The following is a 20,355-nucleotide window of genomic DNA, read 5'->3' as shown; positions in this document are numbered from 1 at the left end:
GAGCTTATAATTCTATATCTGAATTACATTCTGATTTTAGCCTGTATCACCATCTGAAAACCATCCTTCTAACTATATCATCTCTCTCAATGCTAAACAACTTGAGTTTTATTATGAGATTATAAGATTATAACTAGGCTTCAACCCTGCCAGAAATCAGAGAATGAATAAAATATTACATGAATATTTAGGAAGCACAAAAACATAGATTCCAAAACATAAACAATTGTAGAGACAGCTGAGTGCCTGGACAGTCCCCTATTTCTCAAAATGGTAGAGCATCTGTCTTTAGCCTTCTGCCCCAGAGCTATCTGGCAGACCTTGAAATGAAGCAGGGATGTGAAGGACTAGCTTACCCTATCTTGGCAGAGTTTAGCATTGACTAAATGTTTGTCCTCTTTGGACCTTTGGGTGGTATTTTGTCTGCAGATGAATAGGGCAATTTTTGTTCAGTGGCTACCTTGCCATTACCGGAGCAACTCTATATGGAGGTTTTGATGCTCACTTTCTTCTTTGGAGGAGAATGAGGAAGCAGTTAGGAGCAGACATGTCTCGTTGTCAAATGATCCTTTAAAGCAATAACATTAAATGTCACATTCTGTAGATTTCTGATGTTTTTGAAGACCATCTATGTAAAGTATATCTGAACTGTTAACTCTTAACTACCTTTAGCCATTTTTATTTGAGTAAACTGGAAACACTTTAATTAAATCAGAATCTAACACAACATGAGTTTACTGTCTGGCCCTTAACTTGTGTTGTTTAATCATCCTAAACAGTTTGTAAAGCAGTTATTAGAAGGACTGGGTCAAAGCCTTGTGTTCTTAAATGAGTTGCATAGGTACAATGCCTATCTAAGAGTAACAATATTAATTCCAAATTTTGCATTAATATACAGATTTAAACCAATGAAAACCTTAATTCTATATCAATATATAAATTCTGTACCAATGTAAGAAATTATAACTTGTTTTGCATCAATTACAAAGATTTCTATCAATGTAAGATTATGTCTATACACTCCTTTGTTTAAGAATAAATTTAGTAACTCCTCCTATCTGTCTCCTCCCTGTTCAAAATTATGACCATTTCCAAATTATCCCTTAAAATGACAACCTATCTATAATTTGTAAAAATAACCCAAGGAATAGGGCTGACAACTCTCCAGGGCGTCTTCCTGCTAATAGGAGAGGTGAGAAATTCTTTAAAGGGGTGGGGACGGGTAGGGAAATTTTAAAAATTGGTTAGACTTAAGAAAGCTAGCTTAGCATCTGTTATCCAGTCTCTGTATGCTTAGAAGGTTCAGGGCTTGACCAAAGCTTTGACTGGATCTGTGTGAAAGGCTGGATGAACTGAGTACATCGGGAATCGGCAGCAATCCCTGAAGCTGTTCTGAAAGTAAGTCTCTGGACACCATCAGGAAGCAGGGGGTTGTCCTGTCAGATTTTCTTTACCATAGCCAAGATCCTCAGGGGCTCTTCCCCTGTCATATCTGATCCATATCACTCTGGAAGGGGTTTAAAGCCTTTCCTCCTCTCCTGTCAACACAAATACAGAGCCTCTCTCCCCAAATAGCTCATCGTTGGTCCAGTAACCAGAAATTATTAAAAGCATAGCTTGACCTCTCTCCCAGAAAATTTTAACATAACCACCATACTCATAACCACACGCATTTGATAATTAAAGCAATTAAAGCAATCTAAGCAGATATTAACCATTGAGGCAGTGCTTCTTCACCACCTCCTGCTTTTCAACCTATAATTTAAGATAAAAGCCTCAATGTTTTATACATCTATGTATACTTAAATCCTCCCTACAATGGAGATTAATATCTCTGTGCCGGGCGGTGGTGGCGCACACCTTTAATCCCAGCACTTGGGAGGCAGAGGCAGGCGGATTTCTGAGTTCAAGGCCAGCCTGGTCTACAGAGTGAGTTCCAGGACAGCCAGAACTACACAGAGAAACCCTGTCTTGAAAAAAAAACAAAAAAAAATATCTCTGTGGGTACATATGGTAGTATGCCCCTTTCTCTTTATATAATTCTCAATGTCTGAGATAGGTTAGGCTCCCTATCCCCTGCTTTTCAGTCTAATTTTTATTTTGTCTTTTTTTTTTTTTTTTTTTTTTTTTTTTTCAGAGCTGAGGACAGAACCCAGGGCCTTGCGCTTGCTAGGCAAGCGCTCTACCACTGAGCTAAATCCCCAACCCCTCAGTCTAATTTTTAAGAATTGAAAGCCTCAATATTTATTATCTATGTCTACTTACTGTATAAGCCTATTTCCAGGCTCTATTTTTGTCATACTAGGCTAAACAATCCCAGAAATCCCGTGTGGACCATGTTCAAAGGTTTTGAGAATTTTCCCTGACAAAACTTCTACATTTCTTTAAAACTTTTTTTCATTCTATCTCCCTAACTTCTTTCTTCTGTGGAGCTTAATATCTCTGTATACTTAAGAACATTTAAACAATTACCGTTACATTCTCTTCTATCCTTAAAAGGAATTAAATCAAATTTTATAAACCTCTATCCTTTATTTCTCTGGTAGCTGGAGGCAGGCAGCTTTTACTATCTGCTTCTCACTGCTTTCTTCCTGGCACCTGGTCAGGGAACCAGCCAGCCTCTTTGCACACAGTGGACTCCTAGCATCTCTAAGCTGAGGCTCTCTCTAGGGGCTGTGTTTGTTCTAGTTTCACAGCTTGTTAGGGAACCACATGACTCTGCTCCAATCGTCAAGAAACCAATTCTCCCCTCCTCCCAAATTTATCTTATGGTGCGTGTGCATTCCGTTCGGGAATATCTAAATTATTTATTTATTTATTTATTTATTTATTTACTTATTTATTTTGAGACAGGGTTTCTCTGTGTAGCCTTGGCTGTCCTGGAACTCACTCTGTAGACCAGGCTGGCCTCTAACTCAGAAATCCACCTGCCTCTGCCTCCCAAGTGCTGGGATTAAAGGTGTGCGCCACCATTGCTCACTGACGACATGTTCTAATCTTCAGCCTCCTTCTCATTCTCTGGCTTGTTCTGTCTTCACCTGTGTCTAGCTTGTTCTCTTTCTCTTTCTCTCTCTCTCTCTCTCTCTCTCTCTCTCTCTCTCTCTCTCTTTCTCTCTCTTTCTCTCTCTCTCACTCTGAAACTGCCTTCTCTCCTTTTCTCTCTCTGTGCTCTCTTTTGTAAGTAGTCTCTTTTTTCTCTCTGTTCTCATGAGAGTTGGGCCTATCCTGTCAAATCTGTTTCTGATTTGTCACTTTGTCTGCCTCTCAATTAGATATCACCTTCAAACATGGCTGCTCCTTTCTACAGGGATTGTTTGGGATTAAAGATGGGTACTAAGGGTGTGTCTGTATTCCAGCCCTTAGCTGGAATCCAGAGTAACCCTGTTGCTGGGTTAACATCCCTGTACACGCCTACACATATGTTTGTGTACCGTGAGCATGGCTGGTACCTATGGATGCCAGAAGTAGACACTGGATCCCCTGGAACTGGAATTACAGACAGTTATGAGCCACCATATGGGTGCTGGGAATTGAATCTAGGTCTTCTGCAAGAGTGGCAGGTGCTCTAAACCACAAAACCATCTCTCCAGCCCCAACAATTTTCTAATTTTGAAACATCCAGTTTCTGTGTCTTATGTATGAATTGGTGAGTACCTCCAGACGTGTGTGAAAATAGTGATGATGGTCTGAGACTCAGCTCAGTGGTAGAAAACATGTGCAGCGTCCTCAAGTGCGAGGTCCTGGGTTCAGTTCTCAGCATTGACACAGTGGCTTACAACCCTCTATAACTCTGGCACACTCTTCCAGTCTCTAGTATGCATACGGTACGCATACATACATGCAGACAAAACTGTCATACATGTAAAAGAAAAGTAAAAAATACATTTTTTAAAGATTTATTTACACTATATGAGTGCACTGTCACTGTCTTCAGACACACCAGAAGAGGGCATCGGATCCCATTACAGATGGTTGTGAGCCACCATGCAGTTGCTGAAAATTGAATTCAGGGCCTCTGGAAGAGCAGTCAGTGCTCTTAACTGCTCTTAATCGGAGCTGGCTCACAGTTTCAGAGCTTCCGTCCGTTATCATCATGATGGGAAGCATGGCCGTGTGCAGGCGGACATGGTGCTGCAGAGGCAGCTGAGAGTTCTACATCCTGACCTAAAGGGAACAGAAGGAGACTGTCTTCCACAGGCAACCAGGAGACTGGAATGCCACACTGGGTAGAACTTGAGCATAGGAAACCTCAAAGCCCACTCCCACAGTGACACGCTTCCTCCAACAAAGCCGCACCTCCTAATAGTGCCACTTCCTGTGGGCCAAGTATTCAAACAAAAGGGCTGCACTTATTCAACCTACCACAGAGCCTGCCTCAAACAAAACAACACAAAACAACGGCAGTAAAGAGTGAGGAAGCTCAGGGCTGCCAAGATAGCTCTGGAGGGAAACCACTGAGGACCCAAGTTTGATCCCTGAGACACTTCTGAAGGAGAGAGAAAACTGACCCCTGCAGGTTGACCTCTGACCTTCACATCTGTGCTGTAGCAGGTGCACCTCCCTAATACAAATAAGATAACAATTTGAAAAGGCTTTATAAGAAGGTGCCAAATATAATTTTTCTTCTTCTTCTTTTTTTTTAAATGTGTGTGTGGGGGTTGGTGGTGGTAGTGGGTTTTTTTGTTTGTTTTGTTTTTTTGTTTTTTGGCAGAGTCTTACTTTGAAGCCTAGGCTGGCCTAGAACTTAGTATGTAGCCCAGGCTGACCTTAAAGCACTCCTTTACCTCAGCCTAAAGAGTAGGAAAACTAATTGCAACACACACCTCAGAGATTTCATGTAAATTTGAAAGCAATGTAAATGATTAGAAACTTATTCTTTGGTTGGTTGGTTTTCAAGACAGGGTTTCTCTGTAGCCCTGGCTGTTCTGGAACTCACTCTGTAGAGCAGGTTGGCCTCAAACTCAGAAATCCACCTGCCTCTGTCTCTGAGTGCTGGGATTAAAGCCACTACTACTGGGCATAGAACTGTATACTTACAGGGAATTAGACAAAGATCTCATTAAACAAGTTCCCCATCCCTGTCACACCTCCTACTAACTCAGAATGATATTGGAATGAAAAGAAATGAAGTCAGGTCTGCTAAATTGGGTTTGAAAACTGTTCGGATCTAATTCTTGATTTTTTTTTTTTTTTTTTTTTTTTAAGAAACCAACTAAGCAAACGACTGAAAACCATCCAAAATACTGGGAAAGGGTATGAGAGTCAGAGCCTGTACATCATGCTTGACAGAATTGATCAGCACCAGAAAAAGGTGATGCATGGCTGGACAGACAAGCAGAAGCACCTGGACCAGAGACGAAAGCAGTGCCTACGGTCTATGACACAGTTATTCAGCCAGGTAAACTGCTTCCATGCCTTCTTCCAAGGATGCTGCCAAAGAAATAAGGTTGTTTGGGTTTTAATTTATGGGAGATGTGATCTCTCTACTATGTAGCCCTGGCTGTCCTGAAACCTACTATACAGACCAGGCTGGCCTTGAATTCACAGAATTACCTGTCTCTGTCTCCCAAGTGCTGGGATTAAAGGAGTACTCCATCATGTATAGTTCAAAAAAAAAGTTTGACAATAACATTTGCCTGACTAGCCCATATGTATTCATTTCCTAAGGCTGTTATAACAGATCACCAGCAATCTACAATAGATGTAGCTGGGTGTGGTGACTCGCCCCTGTAATCCTAGCACTTTAGAGGCCGAGGCAAAAGGATTACTATTTGAGGCCAACCTGGGCTACATGGATAATTCCAGGACTGCCTCGGCTATAGAGTAAATTCCCCATCTTGAATATCTGCCCCCTCAAGTACTGACAATGATTAAAAGAATGCTTGACCACTGCCAACAAGAAGAAACTACCTTCCCATCTTCTAGAGGCAAGAAGTCGATGAAACAAAGCATCTCAGGGTTCATTGTCTCTGGAGTTCCACGGGGAGAGATCTGCTCCTTGATTTACCACTCCTTAGCCTGTAACTTTGTAACCCCATCTGCCTTCAGATGGCCAGTGTGTCTGCTGTCTCTTCTGACTCTGAAGAGAAAGGGCAATGAATTCATTACACACCTAAGTAGTCCAGGACGCTCTCATTTTAAGAAGTTTAATTATACCTGCTAACTCTTTTTCCAAATAAGATCACAGTCACAAATGCTGTTGGACCCGTCTTTAGTGGGTGCTGTTGTATGTACTTCAAGACACTTACTCGATGACAACTGTCCAACAAGAGAGGCTTTGGAGCAGATTAACTGTTTTCTTCATAGTCAGCTGACAGCCCCTCCAGTCACTACTCTGTGGTTCTGTTCTGTTGCTGTATTTTCAGAGTAGGCTGGACTCGAACTCCCGCCAATATTTCTGCCTCAGCTTCCCCAGTGCTGGGGTTTCAAGTAGGAACCTCACAGCTGGCTTCTCACTGATTGTGGCCGGTTACTCTTTCCTCGGAACGTTAAGAGGCCAGTTTTAAACCAGGAATTTACAAGGAGCTACGAGTTTAAGTTGCTTACACCATACCCTGCACAAAGATCCCAGTAAATTCTGCCACCGACGTCCCTTCTGAGACAGCGCCAGCATGCTTTTGGAAGTGACAATACTCTTTTTAAAAGTTTCAGAGCTGGGAGTAGAGTACTTCACCCTGAGATTGTGAGCACAAGCTACAGGGTTTGTTTGTTTGTTTGTTTGTTTGTTTCCGAGTTTGCGAGCATTGGGTGCCTGCAAAGTTAAGACGGTAGCATCAGGGCACCCGGAGAAGTTACAGGCAGTTGTAAGCTCTGCCCCTTGGCAATATCGATGCTTGATCCCAGGCAGAGGGCTACCTCTCCAGCCCTAAAGGCTACAGTTGTGATAACACCGAAGAGCAAGGCCTATGGGAGCAGCCTCGGCAGTTAGAATGTCCACACAAGATCTCTGTCTTTCCAACATGGTCGGTTTATTCACATGAACTGTCCTTCTAATATCATGTTAATATAAAAGTTAAGCAGACATCTCACCAAGCGGGGGCCAGTTGTTTGGGCAGAAATGCTGCTGCAGGGTTCCACTGGGGAATCTTCTCCGGTGAGGATGCTTCTGAGCTCCACCCGTGTCCTCTGCGAAGTCCTTCTGCTGGGGCAGGCTGGGAAGTTGGCTCTGATGGCAGTCCGAGAGGTCTTTGTCACCGCCAGGCGAGTATGTGTGCGGCCAGCGACAGCGCCGGAAGTCCAACGGTCACTGAGGCCACGCACAGTCTCAAGTCCTCTTACTCATGGGTGTCAACAGGGCTCTGTCTAGGGAGCATCGCAGTCAGATCCTAGAGTCGGTTCCCAAAGTTCCAGCTTTTGTATCATTTCATTGATAGATCTGCGCTCTCAGGACTCAGAGCGTGGGGCGGGTACAGGGGCGCATCAGATTGCCTTGGGGTGAGTTCACTAGCGCGTCAAGGCTGTCTAAGAGCTCCTCTCTGGGCTGAGGGTGGCGTGGGTGGTGGAATCCCCCTTCTGAGGCCCGGCTTTTATTAGAGCCGCCAAGTAGTGAGCTCAGGCATCACAATATTTCCAATTCACAAAACGGTTTGCCTGGAGCTTGCAATGCAGGCTAGGCTGGCCTCCCAAGTGCTAGATTTAAAGGCGTCCATCACTATACTCGTTCAGTTCTAATATTAAATACCACAAGCTGGGGTTCTAGAAACATTCTATTATTTCTATATCCTTTTTTCTTTAACTTTTTTTTTTTTTGAGACAGTGTTACTCTGTTAGTCTTAGCTTTCCTTGAACTCACTATAGTCCAGGCTGACCTCAAATTTACAGAGATCTGCCTGCCTCTGCCTCCTGAGTACTGGAATCAAAGGTGTGCACCACCACTGCCCAGCTAATTAATATTTATTAATAGAGGCAAGCCTGTGCTACATAATGAGTTCCAGGTTGACCAGGGTTTCGTAAGACATGTTTAAAAAAAAAAAAAGATTAATTTCCAAGACTTTCTAATTTGTTTATTTGAATAGAACAGACTTCTGATTATTACCAGATTACAGTAAAATATTTAGAATTCTTCATAACAATTGTATTTTAAATATCATAGCTGGGTTTTGTTTGTTTGTTTGTTTTTGTTTTTCGAGACAGGGTTTCTCTGTGTAGCCCTGGCTGTCCTAGAACTCACTCTGTAGACCAGGCTGGCCTCCAACTCAGAAATCTGCCTGCCTCTGCCTCCCGAGTGCTGGGATTAAAGGCATGCGCCACCACTGTCCGGCAGCTGTTTGTAAAACAAATAAAACCCTCCGAATTTTAATTTAATAAATGTGCTCTTTATAGATGAAGTAAGCAAGACGGGGTGTCGGGAACATAAGCCATCTAACAGGAAGAAGCGTCCCAAGCTATCTATCTAACAGGAAGAGCAGTGTCCCAGACATTTCAGAGGCAACTCAGGTTCTAAAGCAGTGGTCCTCAGCCTGTGGGTTGAGACTCCTTACTGGGGTTCAATGACCTCTTCACAGGGGTCACCTAAGGCCATTGGGAAACAGATATTTACATTACAATTGATAAGAGTGGCAAGATTACAGTTATGAAGTAGCAATGAACATGGTTTTATGGTTGGTGGTCAGCACAGCATGAGGAACTGTGTTAAAGGGGTGCAGCATCAGGAGAGCTGAATGGAGGGGGGAGTATCAAGGCATAAAGAAGGGATAGGGGAGGGAGAAGGCTCTGTTCATGAGGGGAAGCAGAAGGACAGCAAATTCAAGGCCAGGCTGAGCTGTGTACCTAGCCAGTTTCAGGCTGTCCTGTCTCAGATCCCCCCAACCTCCAGAAGGAATAAGAGGGTGGGGGTGCATAGGTCTGCTATTGTCTAGATCCAAAGCAGAACTTCCTATGATGTCTGGCTTTTCTCTTCCTGCCTTCCTTTTGCTCTTCAGACTGAGGGATAATATGGCACCTTCTCTTTCCCTGTATCTCTAAACTTGTTTTGTTGCTGCTGGTTTCGTTTTGTAGCTTGCGAGGGCATTTAAAGTAAATCTCAGCCAGCCCATGCCCTCGATCCCCAGCTTTAAGAAGATACCTGAGTTTACCAAACTTCAGCGGCCAGTCTTGGAGTTATTAATTGATGACAGCAAAAGATCCGACCTTTTCAAAACACTCCGGTATGTATGGAATGCTGTTAAAGTTTTCTCAGCTGTAAGTGCTACCTAATACCTTATTGTTTTAATTAAACATATTTCAGTTCTTCCCAAGGGTTCTCCTTCCCCTGCAGTTGGGACATGGTGCAGGGAGACTATGAAGGACCTTGTTTCCTCAGTTAACCTAGCAAGGTGTTTTGTTCTGTTTGGGGTTTTGTTTGTTTTGAGACAGGGTCTCAGGGTCTCACTGTGTAGTCCTGGCTGGCCCGGAACTCCCAGAGATCCTCTTGCCTCTGCTTCCTAAGCACTGGGATTTTAAAGTTATTCATCATGAACCTTGCTTGGCCTAGCAAGGTTTATTTACTTATATTTCTGCCTAAATGTTTAACATTTAATTTTGAGTTCCTTTTTTAAAAATGAAACAAGATGGCTTAGCAGATAAGTGTGTTCACTGGGCACTCCCAAGGATCTGAATTCAAGCTCTAGAACCCACACAGAGGAGACAACCAACTCCACACAGCCATCCTCTGACATCCACATCTCCTCCCCAGCCCCCCCCCTCTCTCCCTCCCTCCCTCCCTCCCTCCCTCCCTCTCTCCTTCTCTCTCTCTCTCCTTCTCTCTCTCTCTCTTTTGGTTTTTCGAGACAGGGTTTCTCTGTTAGCCTTGGCTGTCCTGGAACTCACTCTGTAGACCAGGCTGGCCTCGAACTCAGAAATCTGCCTGCCTCTGACTCTCAAGTGCTGGGATTAAAGGCGTGTGCCACCACTGCCCAGCACCCCTCTTTCTCTTAATATAATAAATCTGTTGTTGCTTAATGTTGCTGGGTCAGAGGGATAGACGGTCAAGGGGTGAAGGCACAGGTGCCTGAGCTTGACTCTGGAGACTTACAACGGGAGAAGAGAATCAGATTGACTACCATTAGGTGTCCTCTGCGCTCAACACGCATGCCCAGGCACAGGTTCACACACTCACACACACACACACACACACACACACACACACACACACCAAATAACACGTGGCAGAGATGTTAAAGATGTTCCTTACTAAGAAGCAGATCATTTAAAGAATATTTCTCTTTTCTTCGTTCCTTCTTTCTCCTTTTCCTCTCCTCTCTCTTCCTCTCTCCCTCTGTCCTCTCTCCCCATCTCTCAACCCTATCTATCTATCTATCTATCTATCTATCTATCTATCTCTTCCTCTTGTTTCTGCTCCTCCTCCTCCTCTATCTCTGTCTCTCCTTTTTTAGAAAACAAAAGCTTTGGAAGGAAAGAGTACTTGGTCTGTGTACTTCACGAGGCTAAGAAGGTATCGTGAAAATGGATGACTAGGCCATAGAGGTGTTTTGGTAACTACATCAGCAAATTCTACCTTCCCTGTATCTCTGCCTGGGTGGCTACAGCTAGGGCTCCCTGGGACACTGGAGGCCAGTGCAGAACAGGGTGAGGCTTGTGTGTTTTGACTGGTGTGAGGTCTTCATGCTGATGCTCGATCTGCCTCTACAGACAAGCTCCGGTGGAGGCCGTGTGGAACGCTGACCAGTCTACGTCAAGCTACCCAATAATAGAGAAGGCACCAATGAGTGTACTCTGGGCCCAGCTGGGTGGGTACCCAGATATTCCCAAGATGCTGCAGTTAGAAATTCAGTCGACCTTCAGAAAATCTCTTGCTTCCATCCAGTCACAGTGAGTAAAGGTTTCGGGTACTCTGGTCACTGGGTCATTAGTCACATCTTCTGTCTTCCTGATTTGACTTTCTCCTGCAGTACAGAGGAATAAGCATAGGGGGCGTTTGGTGTGAGGTTAGTTCACATTCACAACATGGTGCAGACAACTCAGCAGTGGTCGGGGTTTCTCTTCCCAGACCTACAGACATCATCACTTAACATTAAACCAGCAGTTATTCCAGGAGCATAGCCATTCTAGAGAGGTCAGCTCAGAATTCTGCTGGCACCAGGCAAAGAAGAGTGGCGTTCTCTTTCCATATTGTAACTTGATAGCTTGAGTAGGCAGTTGGTGGCATCTGCCCACAGCCCCAACTCCTGGGAGGCTGAACTGGTAGTTCAACTGAGCCCATGAGTTTGAGATCAGCCTGGGCAACAGAGTGAAGCCAAGCCTTTAAATACACACACAGACAGGCCAGATGGTGGTGATGTGCACCTTTGACCACAACACTCAGGTGGCAGAGGCAGGCAGATCCCTGAGTCCAAGGCCAGCCTGGTCTATAAATATCGTGTTTCAGGCCAAACAGGGCTGTAAGATGAGAACTTGTCTCAAACAACAGACAGTAAACATGCAGAGAGTTTAGGGAGGTGGCACACGTTTGGTTCCTGTACTATATCTGAGGGGAGGTGCTTACATGGCTCCATGTCTTCAAATTATGTTGAATCAGACTCCCATTTAACCATGGGGATGTTCCAGTGAAAGGGCACCTTTGGAGTTTGTATTTCCCCTTTCAGGACACAGAATTATTTAACATTCAACATTAAAAATTAAGTAAATCGAACGTCTCCCACTAGAGTAGTTCATAGACGTAGTTTATTTTGGGGGAAGTCTAGGTCCTGAATTAAGAAGCCATTGCTAATTCATATATGAGTTCAGATGGCAGTCACCATGAAGTGAAGCATTTAACGTTCTAAAGCTGGGTATTCCTCCTATAATCCCAGAAGTTGGGAATTTGGGACGGTAGAACTCACATGAATTCAAGGACAGTCTGGGATCCATAGCAAGGCTTTGGCTTATGAAAACAAATAGAGTTAGGGATAGAGCACTTGCCCAGCCTAGGCCAGACTCTGGATTCAACCCCCAGGGCAGGGAAAGGGAAAATATTCGTGGCAGAAGTGTCTTGCTGGCAAAGTGCTTGCTGGTATATCCCTGGCCTTGGGTTCCATCTACAGCATGACACAACAGCAACAATACATTAAGTTACGTATGCAGCACAAGGGCGCGCCATGGCGTAGACTGTTATCTCAACACTCAGCAGGCCAGGGCAGGAGGACCCAGGTTTTAGAGATCAGCTCTGGCTGCTCAGTGAGACCCCGTCTCAAAAGCAGGTACAGAGGCTGCAGAAATGGTTCGGTTGATATGGCAACTGCCGAACCTAAGTTTGTATGGTTATCCTAGTGTTTGAGTAAGACAGATGTAAAAGCTTATCTTCCTTCACTGGAAGGACAGACAAGATATGAGTGTTGCAGAGTCCTGGCAAAGAAATATCCAAACATATGACTTATTTGTCTAAAATAAAAGCTATTTCTACCTTAAAAGAAAAAAGAAGAAGAAAAAAAAGAAGGAGAAGAAGGAGGAAGAAGAGGAAGGGGAGGAGGGGGAGGAAGAGGAAGAAGAAGAAGAGAAGAAGGAGGAGGAGGAGGAAGAGGAAAAGAAGAGGAAGAGGAGGAAGAAGAGGAGGAGGAAGGAGGAGGAAGAGGAGGGGAAGGGGAAGGGGAAGAGGAAGAAGAAGGAGAAGGAGAAAAAGGAGAAAAGAAGAAGAAGATGATTCTGGTTTGGGTTCCTAGCACACATGTACAAAAGCTGGGTGTGAAGGGGAAGCGACCGGTAGATCCCTGGCAATCACTGGCCAGCCTATGAACTGATGACCTCCTGGTTCAGTGAGACCCTGTGTCAAAGAATAAGGTTGAGAGTAACCACGGAAAACTCCAGTCACCAGCCTCTGGCTGCCATGTGCACACTTGTACCCTCCCCACCACACACACACACACACACACAAAAATTAAGAACATTTAAAGAACAAACCCAAATCATATATATGTTAAGCATGTGTATAGATAGATAGATAGATAGATAGAGCGAGCACATGCACATATAGAGATCACACATGTACTTAGAGAGAGATCACACATGTACATAGAGAGAAGACACATGTACATAGAGCACACATACACACAGAGAGCACACGTGCACATATATAGAGAGTGCACACATATGGAGTAAAGGAGTAAGCTGAACATGATGAGAGAAAGAGAGACACTGTGTTGGAAAGGGATGTGAAGAAAAGAAAGGGTCCAATGGACATGACAGTGCACTCCTGTAATTCTGTTGTTTGGTAGTCGAAGCAGGCGGGTCAGTACCCAAGGCTATCCTCTGCTGCACAGTAAGCTCAAGGCCAGCCAGTCTTGATTTTAGAATCCCTCAGGGCCTAGGAGGTGGTGCGGCTCATCTTCCAATGCATCTGTGAGGCATTTCCAGAAAGAACCACTGAGGAAAGACCTGCCCCTCTGTGGCGGGCCCCACCACTCGTGGGATCGCCCACAGAGCGCCCGAGTTGCTTTCTGCCTGTCTTCTGGCTCACCACAATGGGAGCTCCGTTATTCTGCCACCCTTCCTGGCCATGATGGACCAAACCTTCTAGAAACATGAACAAAAAAAGTCCATATATTTTTCCTGTCAGGTATTTTGGTCACCGTTTCAGAAAGTAACCAGCTAGAACAATCTCTGGGACAAGAAACACAAAATCTCAAGGAACATCTGCCTATGTCTACAGCCAGCTTCTGATCCAAGACAGACTTGGTGAAACCTGCATGGTTTCCAATTAGAGAGACTCAAGAAAGTTCAGCTACTGCTCCTCCTCTCCCCCTCCTCTCCCTCCTCTCTGTTTTAAGACAGGGTCTCATGTAACTGTTCACAGATTCACTGTGTAGCTAAGGCTGTCCTTGAACTCCTGATCTTCCTGCCTCTACCTCCTCAGATCTGGGATTACAGGCCTGTGTCACTATTCCCACTTTATACAGTGCTGGAGATAGAACCCCAGGCTGCATGCGTGCCAGGCAATCATTCTAGTCACCCTGCCTGTTTCTTGTCCCTATGGTTTTACCTGGTCCCGAAGGTTGAATGAAGTGTAATTCACATGAGACTCATCCGGATCACAGCGTAAATCATTGGTCTGTGTATGTGTAGTGGGTGGTGTTGGAACACTGTATATCTGGATTGTCTATGTTTACTCAAGGGCTAAAGGACATTTGCATTGTTTCTAGTTTTTAGCAACTATGTATAAAACTGGTAGAAGCTCATAAGAAGATCTGGGGATGAGTAAGCACGAGTGCTGGTTTGCTGTTATAAGCACATGTTATTGCTAAGACTTTATAATTTTGCAGTGGCTATGTCTCCCTGTGTGTATATGCACACAGCAGAGCTACTTCTCACCTCCATATGAAAATTTCTGTGTTCTCATGACATTTCTGGTTACTTTTCAGTAATATAAGTTTATCTGATCAGTGATTAAACTGTCTAGAGCCCAAATAATGGATACTGAATTTCATCTCATGCTCTAGGGGTCCCCCCTTCTTCTGGCCTTGCTCTGTAGTCAGGGAGGAAATGGACAGTTTGTGTTCTCTTGTGGCCCAGGGCTTCTGTTCCTAACTCTTCCAGATCCCCATATGGTCAGTGACTCTTTATAAGAGAATTAGAGAGCACCGGGAAGGACTGAGCGGAAAGGAAACATTCAAACTGAATGTTGGAAAAATATCATCACTGCCTTTTAGGTGAAGCAGTAGGGTTGTTGTTTGTTTGTTCTCTTAAAAGTCTTATAAGGACTGCAGAGATGTCTCAGGAGTGAAGAGCGTGTACCTGCAGAGGATCCAAGTCCAGTTCCAAATGCCCATGTGAGATAGGTCACAACCACCTGTAAGTCCCGCTCCAGTGGACACCACCTCTCCTGGCCTCCACGGGCATTCACACCCACGTGCACATAACATAACCATACAGACACATGCATATAAATAAAAAAAAATCATAGAAGTGCCTTGTGGGCTGGTGATAAGGCCTTGTGGTGGAGTGCTTGTATCTAGCATACTCAAGGCCTTGAGTTAGATTCCCAGAACCACAGGAAGAGAAAATGCTTTGATATGGGTGTAGAGGTTGTGGTGATTTGAATAATAAATGTCCCCGATAAACTAGGGGTAAGGGTTTTTCAGAAAAAGGAATGCTGGGGGAAAATCACACCACGAAACAAACCTCATGTAAGAGATCTGGGAATGTGAAAGATGGCTTCTGAGTGAGGATGAGAGAGAGAGAGAGAGAGAGAGAGAGAGAGAGAGAGAGAGAGAGAGAGAGAGAGAGAGAGAGAGAAAGAGGGGGGGGAAGAGTAGGCTGTGATGGTGTGAGCTTTATGGGGGCCTGGAGCATGCACATAGGAAAATACACTACATGGTGATGATGGAAAGTATCACCTTTGCCTTTAGAGATGATGACTGAAGGCAGGGTGGGGGATGGAGGAGCACCCGGTTCTGGAATGTGGGAGGTTCTTGGTTGACTGACATTTGGACATTAGAACAGTTGATGCCCAGTTGGTGTTACTTTGGGGACAGGTTTAGGAGGTACAGCCATGCTGGAGGAAGTGTGTCAGTGGGGTGGGCTTACAGCCTCACCTAACTTCCAGCCCTGGCTGTGTGCTCCATGTTTGTAAAAGATGTGATCACTCTGCTTCCTGCTCCTGCCAACACTGCTGCCTCCTGCTGCCAAGTCTCCCTGCTGCAATGGACTCTTAGCCCTCTGGAACCAAAAACTCTTTTATAAAAGGTGCCCCAGAGTCAGGCCGTGGTGGTGGTGGCACACGCCTTTACTCCCAGTACTTGAGAGGCAGAGGCAGATGAATCTCTGAGTTCAGAGTCAGCCTGATCTACAGAGTTCCAAGACAACCAGAGCTACACAGAGAAACTCTGTTTCAGAAAACAATTGTATCTGTTTCTTTGTTTTTATCCATAGTGTTTTTTTAAAAATCACGGATACATTAAAGTAGTGAGTTCTGAGGGAGCTGAGACTGGAGAGGTACCTGCTGTGAAGAACCTGACCTTGTTTGTTTTGTTTTTGTTCTGAAGAATGTGTAAAGCTTTGGAACTTTGAACCAAAAAGCAATTGAACACTTTAAACACTTAAAGCTTAAAGGGCTTTTCTGATAGGACCTTGGAAGACAGTAGCACTGAGAGCCAGGTGAACTATGGAGGCCCAGCTTAAGGGATTTCAGAGGGTTACTGGGAAAAAGGCCACTCCCGTGCATTTTGACAAAGAACCTAGGAGCCTTCTGCCCTTGTCCTGAGAACTTGCCTGAGGTTAAATTAAAAAGCAGCAGGGCTGGGCAAGTGGCAGCTCATTCCTTTAATCCCAATCGAACTTGGCCATGTTGCTCATGTGTATGCTGGCTTTAGAAGCATAAAGACAGATGAGGGAAGGGGTCATGTACAAGTCACTAACACTATTCTTCTTCATTAGTTTTTGTTTATTTTGAGACAGGGTCTCCAATCACCTCAAGACCCTAACAGTAATCATGGTTGCTTTAATTCTGGTCTGAGCTGGGTCTAGTATCACTCACAAGCATTTGGGCTCAGAGGGTCACGAGACAAGTTCCAGGATGAGCCTGTGCCCCAACTGCTAGCTCCATCCTCACCACCCCCTTCTTTCCCTGCCTCTAGCTCAGGAGAGCCATGGTTTGGTACGGCCTCCCTCAGGCAGGCTATGCCTTGGTAGAACAAATCTTCTGATGGCAGACCTGTCAAGAACAGTGTTCTGAAGTGTTTTAAATGGTTGCTTTTACCCTTGCCAGAGCATGGAGACAGAAGGAAGCTTCCTGTGGGCCCCAGAGCTTCTGTCTCTCGCTCAGGGCGAGCCTCCAGCAGTTCCACAGTTACAGCCTGGGTTCTTTCCGCCTCACCGCCCCAGTGCCCACTGGGAATGCTGTCCCTGGGTTTTTGCTCTGTTAAGTTGTGACTTTCGGTATCTGCCTTGCCATCTCTCCTGTGACCTCCTCAATTGTCTATCAGATAGCTATCAGTATTTTTAGTGTTTCAGGTTTTTACTTGTTAGAAGGGAGCGGTCACTTTTATTTGTGTGTGTGTGTGTGTATGTGTGTGTGTGTGTGTGTGTGTGTGTGTGGAGTTTTAAAGCAGGCTTGGAGCAATCACTTACTTCTCTTGTTTTTTCATTTCATGTGCGTTGGAGTTTTACCCGTATATAGTCTGGGCGAGTGTGGTGTTAGATTTTGGAGTTAGACAGTTGTGAGCTGCCATGTGGTTGCTGGGATTTGAACCTGGCTCCTCTGGAAGAGCAGTCAGTGACCTTAACCACTGAGCCATCTCTCCTGCTCAAACAATCACTTCTTATGCTTGCACACACAGACAGACATACACACATACTTTTCAGCTGTTAAACAGGCTCATAATAGGCACATTTTAATGAAAAAAAAAAACATATTTATCAAGCCGGAATTATTTAGTCTTCCACTGCTAACTAAACTGCATGTTGCCACACTAGGGTGCTGGTGGAAACTCAGTTAGCAATGTAGTGCCTCGAGTACACCTTATTGGTTACAGCACAAAACAATGGGACATTTTTAAAGCTGTTTTTGTTTCACTAAACATAAATCTTTGACAGTTTTCTATGTTAATAAATGAAGAACTGGAAAGATAGCTCAGTAGATAAAAGCTCTTGCTAAAGACATTGACTGACTGAGTCCCGTCCCCAAGCTTCACAGGGCAGAAAGAGAACCAACTCCCCCAAATTGTCTTCTGGCCTCCATGTGAGCACCATGGTTCTCTCTCTCTCTCTCTCTCTCTCTCTCTCTCTCTCTCTCTCTCTCTGATTTTTTTTTTCAAGATAAGGTTTCTATGCATAGCCCTGACTGTACTGGAACTCTGTAGACCAGACTGACCTCAAACCCAGGCCTCTGCCTCCCAAGTGCTGGGATTGAAGATGTGTGCCACCAACACCAGCTCATAATTTAAAAATTAAGAGTGGACACACACCGTCATGATATTGGTTTTATGACTTCCATTGCATAAATATGTTAGTCACTGTGCCATCCATTTCAACAGACATTGAGGGCATTTTCTAACACTGCAAGCTATTTTGCACCAAATAGCCTTGTAACATCTGAATAGTTGTGGAATTGTTTCCCTGTGGCAGTTTCATTGAAGAGAACAGTTTCTTTCCAATGGAAGCTTTGGAAAATGGAGGCAGGTCCTTTCCCCAAAGTTCTGAGTGCTCTGGAGGCTTCAGCCATGTTCTAGCCTTAGGTTAATGACGTCTGCAATAAATGATATGCTAGCATCAGGCCCTGCTCCTCCCGAGAAGTCAGCCTCCTGAATGTGACTTTAAAGGCTATAGGTTCCATCTTGGTTTCCCTGGTTTATCTTGGGGGCTCTGCACTCATTTTTTCTACCACGTACCACACATCTCCATTCCTGCGAATGTGTGTTTAGGACCAGATTTTTATTTTGGTATTTTATTGTAACATGATTAATTATGTTATCTCGTTCCCAGGTCTAAGAAGATCCGCAAATGGCCACAAAACTGAAGACAAGCATGTAGAAAGCAAATTTCAATGTTTCAGTAAAATGCCCTTTTTTGTTTTTGTCTTTTGTGGATATAAATTGCTATGTTTGCTCTTTGCTTTCTGTGCTGCCTGTAGATCTTAAGAACATCTTCTGAAGCCAGACACGGCACATAAGCCTGTAATCTTAGCACTCTAGAGGAATAGCAAGAGAGCCAGTTCAAGATCGTTCTTGTCTACTTAAGTGCCTATGTGGACAGGGAGGGGCTGGAGAGGTGGCTCAGTGGTTAAGAGCATCTGTTGCTGTTGCAGAGGAGACCATGCAGTTTTCAGCTCTGATGGGGAGGGAGTGTGTGCCTCACAAGCACCCACCCATAGCTCCAGTTCCAGGGAATTCACTAACTTCTGACCTCCACCGGCACCATACATTCATTCAGGCAAAACATTCATACCCATAAAAGAAAAAAATATATATATTTTTAATTTAAGAATTTGGCTCAGCCAGGCAGTGGTGGCAAATGCCTTTAATCCCAGCACTTGGGAGGCAGAGGCAGGCGGATTTCTGAGTTCGAGGCCAGCCTGGTCTACAGAGTGAGTTCCAGGACAGCCAGGGCTACACAGAGAAACCCTGTCTTGAAAAACAAAACAAAAAACAAAACAAAACAAAACAAAAAGAATTTGGCTCAGCAGGAGATCACTTGCCTGACCAATAACTTAAAAAACGAGAAAGAAGATTGGAGATGTAGCTCAGTTAGTAGAGTGCTTGCTCGGCATGTACAAGGCTCTGAGCTCAGTCTCCAGAACCATAGAAAACCAGGCAAGGTTGTACCCTCCTATAATCCCAGCATTCGTGAGGCAGAGACAGGAGAATCATCAGACATCTAGAGTCATCCTTGGTACATATCAAGTTTAAAGCCAGCCTATGCTACATCAGAACCTGGTGGTTGGGGTATGGTGGAGGGGTGGGGGTAGGAGTGTGGGAGTGGGGTGGGGGTGGCTGGAGCCACAACTCAGTGGTTCAAAGTGCTATTTGTCCTGTCTGTTTGCTTAGAGCTAGTCAGCACCCACACGATGACTCACACCAACCTATAACTCTGGACCCCAAATTCTAGGGGATCTGAAAATCCATGGCTTTCTTGGGCGCTTATGTGGTACTTGTAGGCATACAGGCAAAATACTCACACAGCCAAAAGTAAATATAAAAACTTAAGAGAATAAAAATGATTTCTGTTTGATATCACTGGAAACTGTCAAACTCTGGGATAGGCTGAGCCATGAAAGGATGCTCTTATGGGCCCCTGACGTGAAGGGAAGACTTCATCAGTGCCCCCCTGACCCATGTCTAAACATGTAAGGCCAGGGGAGTGGTCCAGTGGGTAAGAGTGTTTGCCATGAAAGCAAGAGGACCTGAGTTCAAATCCCCAGCATTCACAAGGATGTCAGGCATGGCTGTGAATGATTGTAACCCCAGAACCGGGGAAGGAGACGGGGGTGGGGGTGGGGGCTGTCCCAGGAGCTCACCGCCCAGCCAAACACTGAGAGATGTTGACTCAAAAATAAGATAGTGGCCGGGCAGTGGTGGCGCATGCCTTTAATCCCAGCACTTGGGAGGCAGAGGCAGGTGGATTTCTGAGTTCAAGGCCAGCCTGGTCTACAGAGGGAGTTCCAGGACAGCCAGGGCTACATAGAGAAACCCTGTCTCAAAAAACAAAACAAACAAACAAAGAAACAACAACAAGTGGCCTTTTTCTGGTCTTTACATGTGAGCACACAGGCACATGTGTTCTTATAACACACACATAACCCCCCACACTCCATATGCATACATATACACACACACCATACATACACAATATATATACACACCATATACACATTCCATGAGCACACACACCATATACATACTCCATACACACACATACTCCATACACACACCCCCCATACTCACACATATA

General features: G+C 44.7%; 1 protein-coding gene and 1 long non-coding RNA gene across 4 annotated transcripts in view; one reads left to right on the top strand and one right to left on the bottom strand.

Moving 5' to 3' along the window:
• Positions 1-19,335, top strand: part of Fam186a (family with sequence similarity 186 member A) — a 47,684-nt gene extending 28,349 nt beyond the window's left edge. For 2 of the 3 annotated variants that reach the window (XM_076912078.1, XM_076912079.1), the window contains exons 5-8: positions 5,206-5,398; positions 8,998-9,146; positions 10,630-10,809; positions 18,391-19,335. In XM_076912078.1, the coding sequence (XP_076768193.1) occupies positions 5,206-5,398; positions 8,998-9,146; positions 10,630-10,809; positions 18,391-18,424 (556 nt within the window). In that variant the 3' untranslated portion in view covers positions 18,425-19,335. Of the gene's footprint in view, positions 1-5,205; positions 5,399-7,252; positions 7,435-8,997; positions 9,147-10,629; positions 10,810-18,390 lie in introns of those variants that run through there. The other variant, XM_034517373.2, reaches the window with a different exon arrangement.
• Positions 10,752-20,355, bottom strand: part of LOC143434165 (uncharacterized) — a 47,183-nt gene continuing 37,579 nt past the window's right edge. Inside the window, exon 5 of the long non-coding RNA XR_013103490.1 lies at positions 10,752-10,883. This is a non-coding gene — a long non-coding RNA (uncharacterized LOC143434165). The remainder of the gene's footprint in view (positions 10,884-20,355) is intronic.

The sequence above is a fragment of the Arvicanthis niloticus genome, chromosome 13 (assembly GCF_011762505.2).
Source record: "Arvicanthis niloticus isolate mArvNil1 chromosome 13, mArvNil1.pat.X, whole genome shotgun sequence".
NCBI classification, from domain to species: Eukaryota; Metazoa; Chordata; class Mammalia; order Rodentia; family Muridae; genus Arvicanthis; species Arvicanthis niloticus.
Note: the sequence above shows the minus strand (reverse complement) of the source record. Positions and strands in the feature narration are given on the sequence as shown.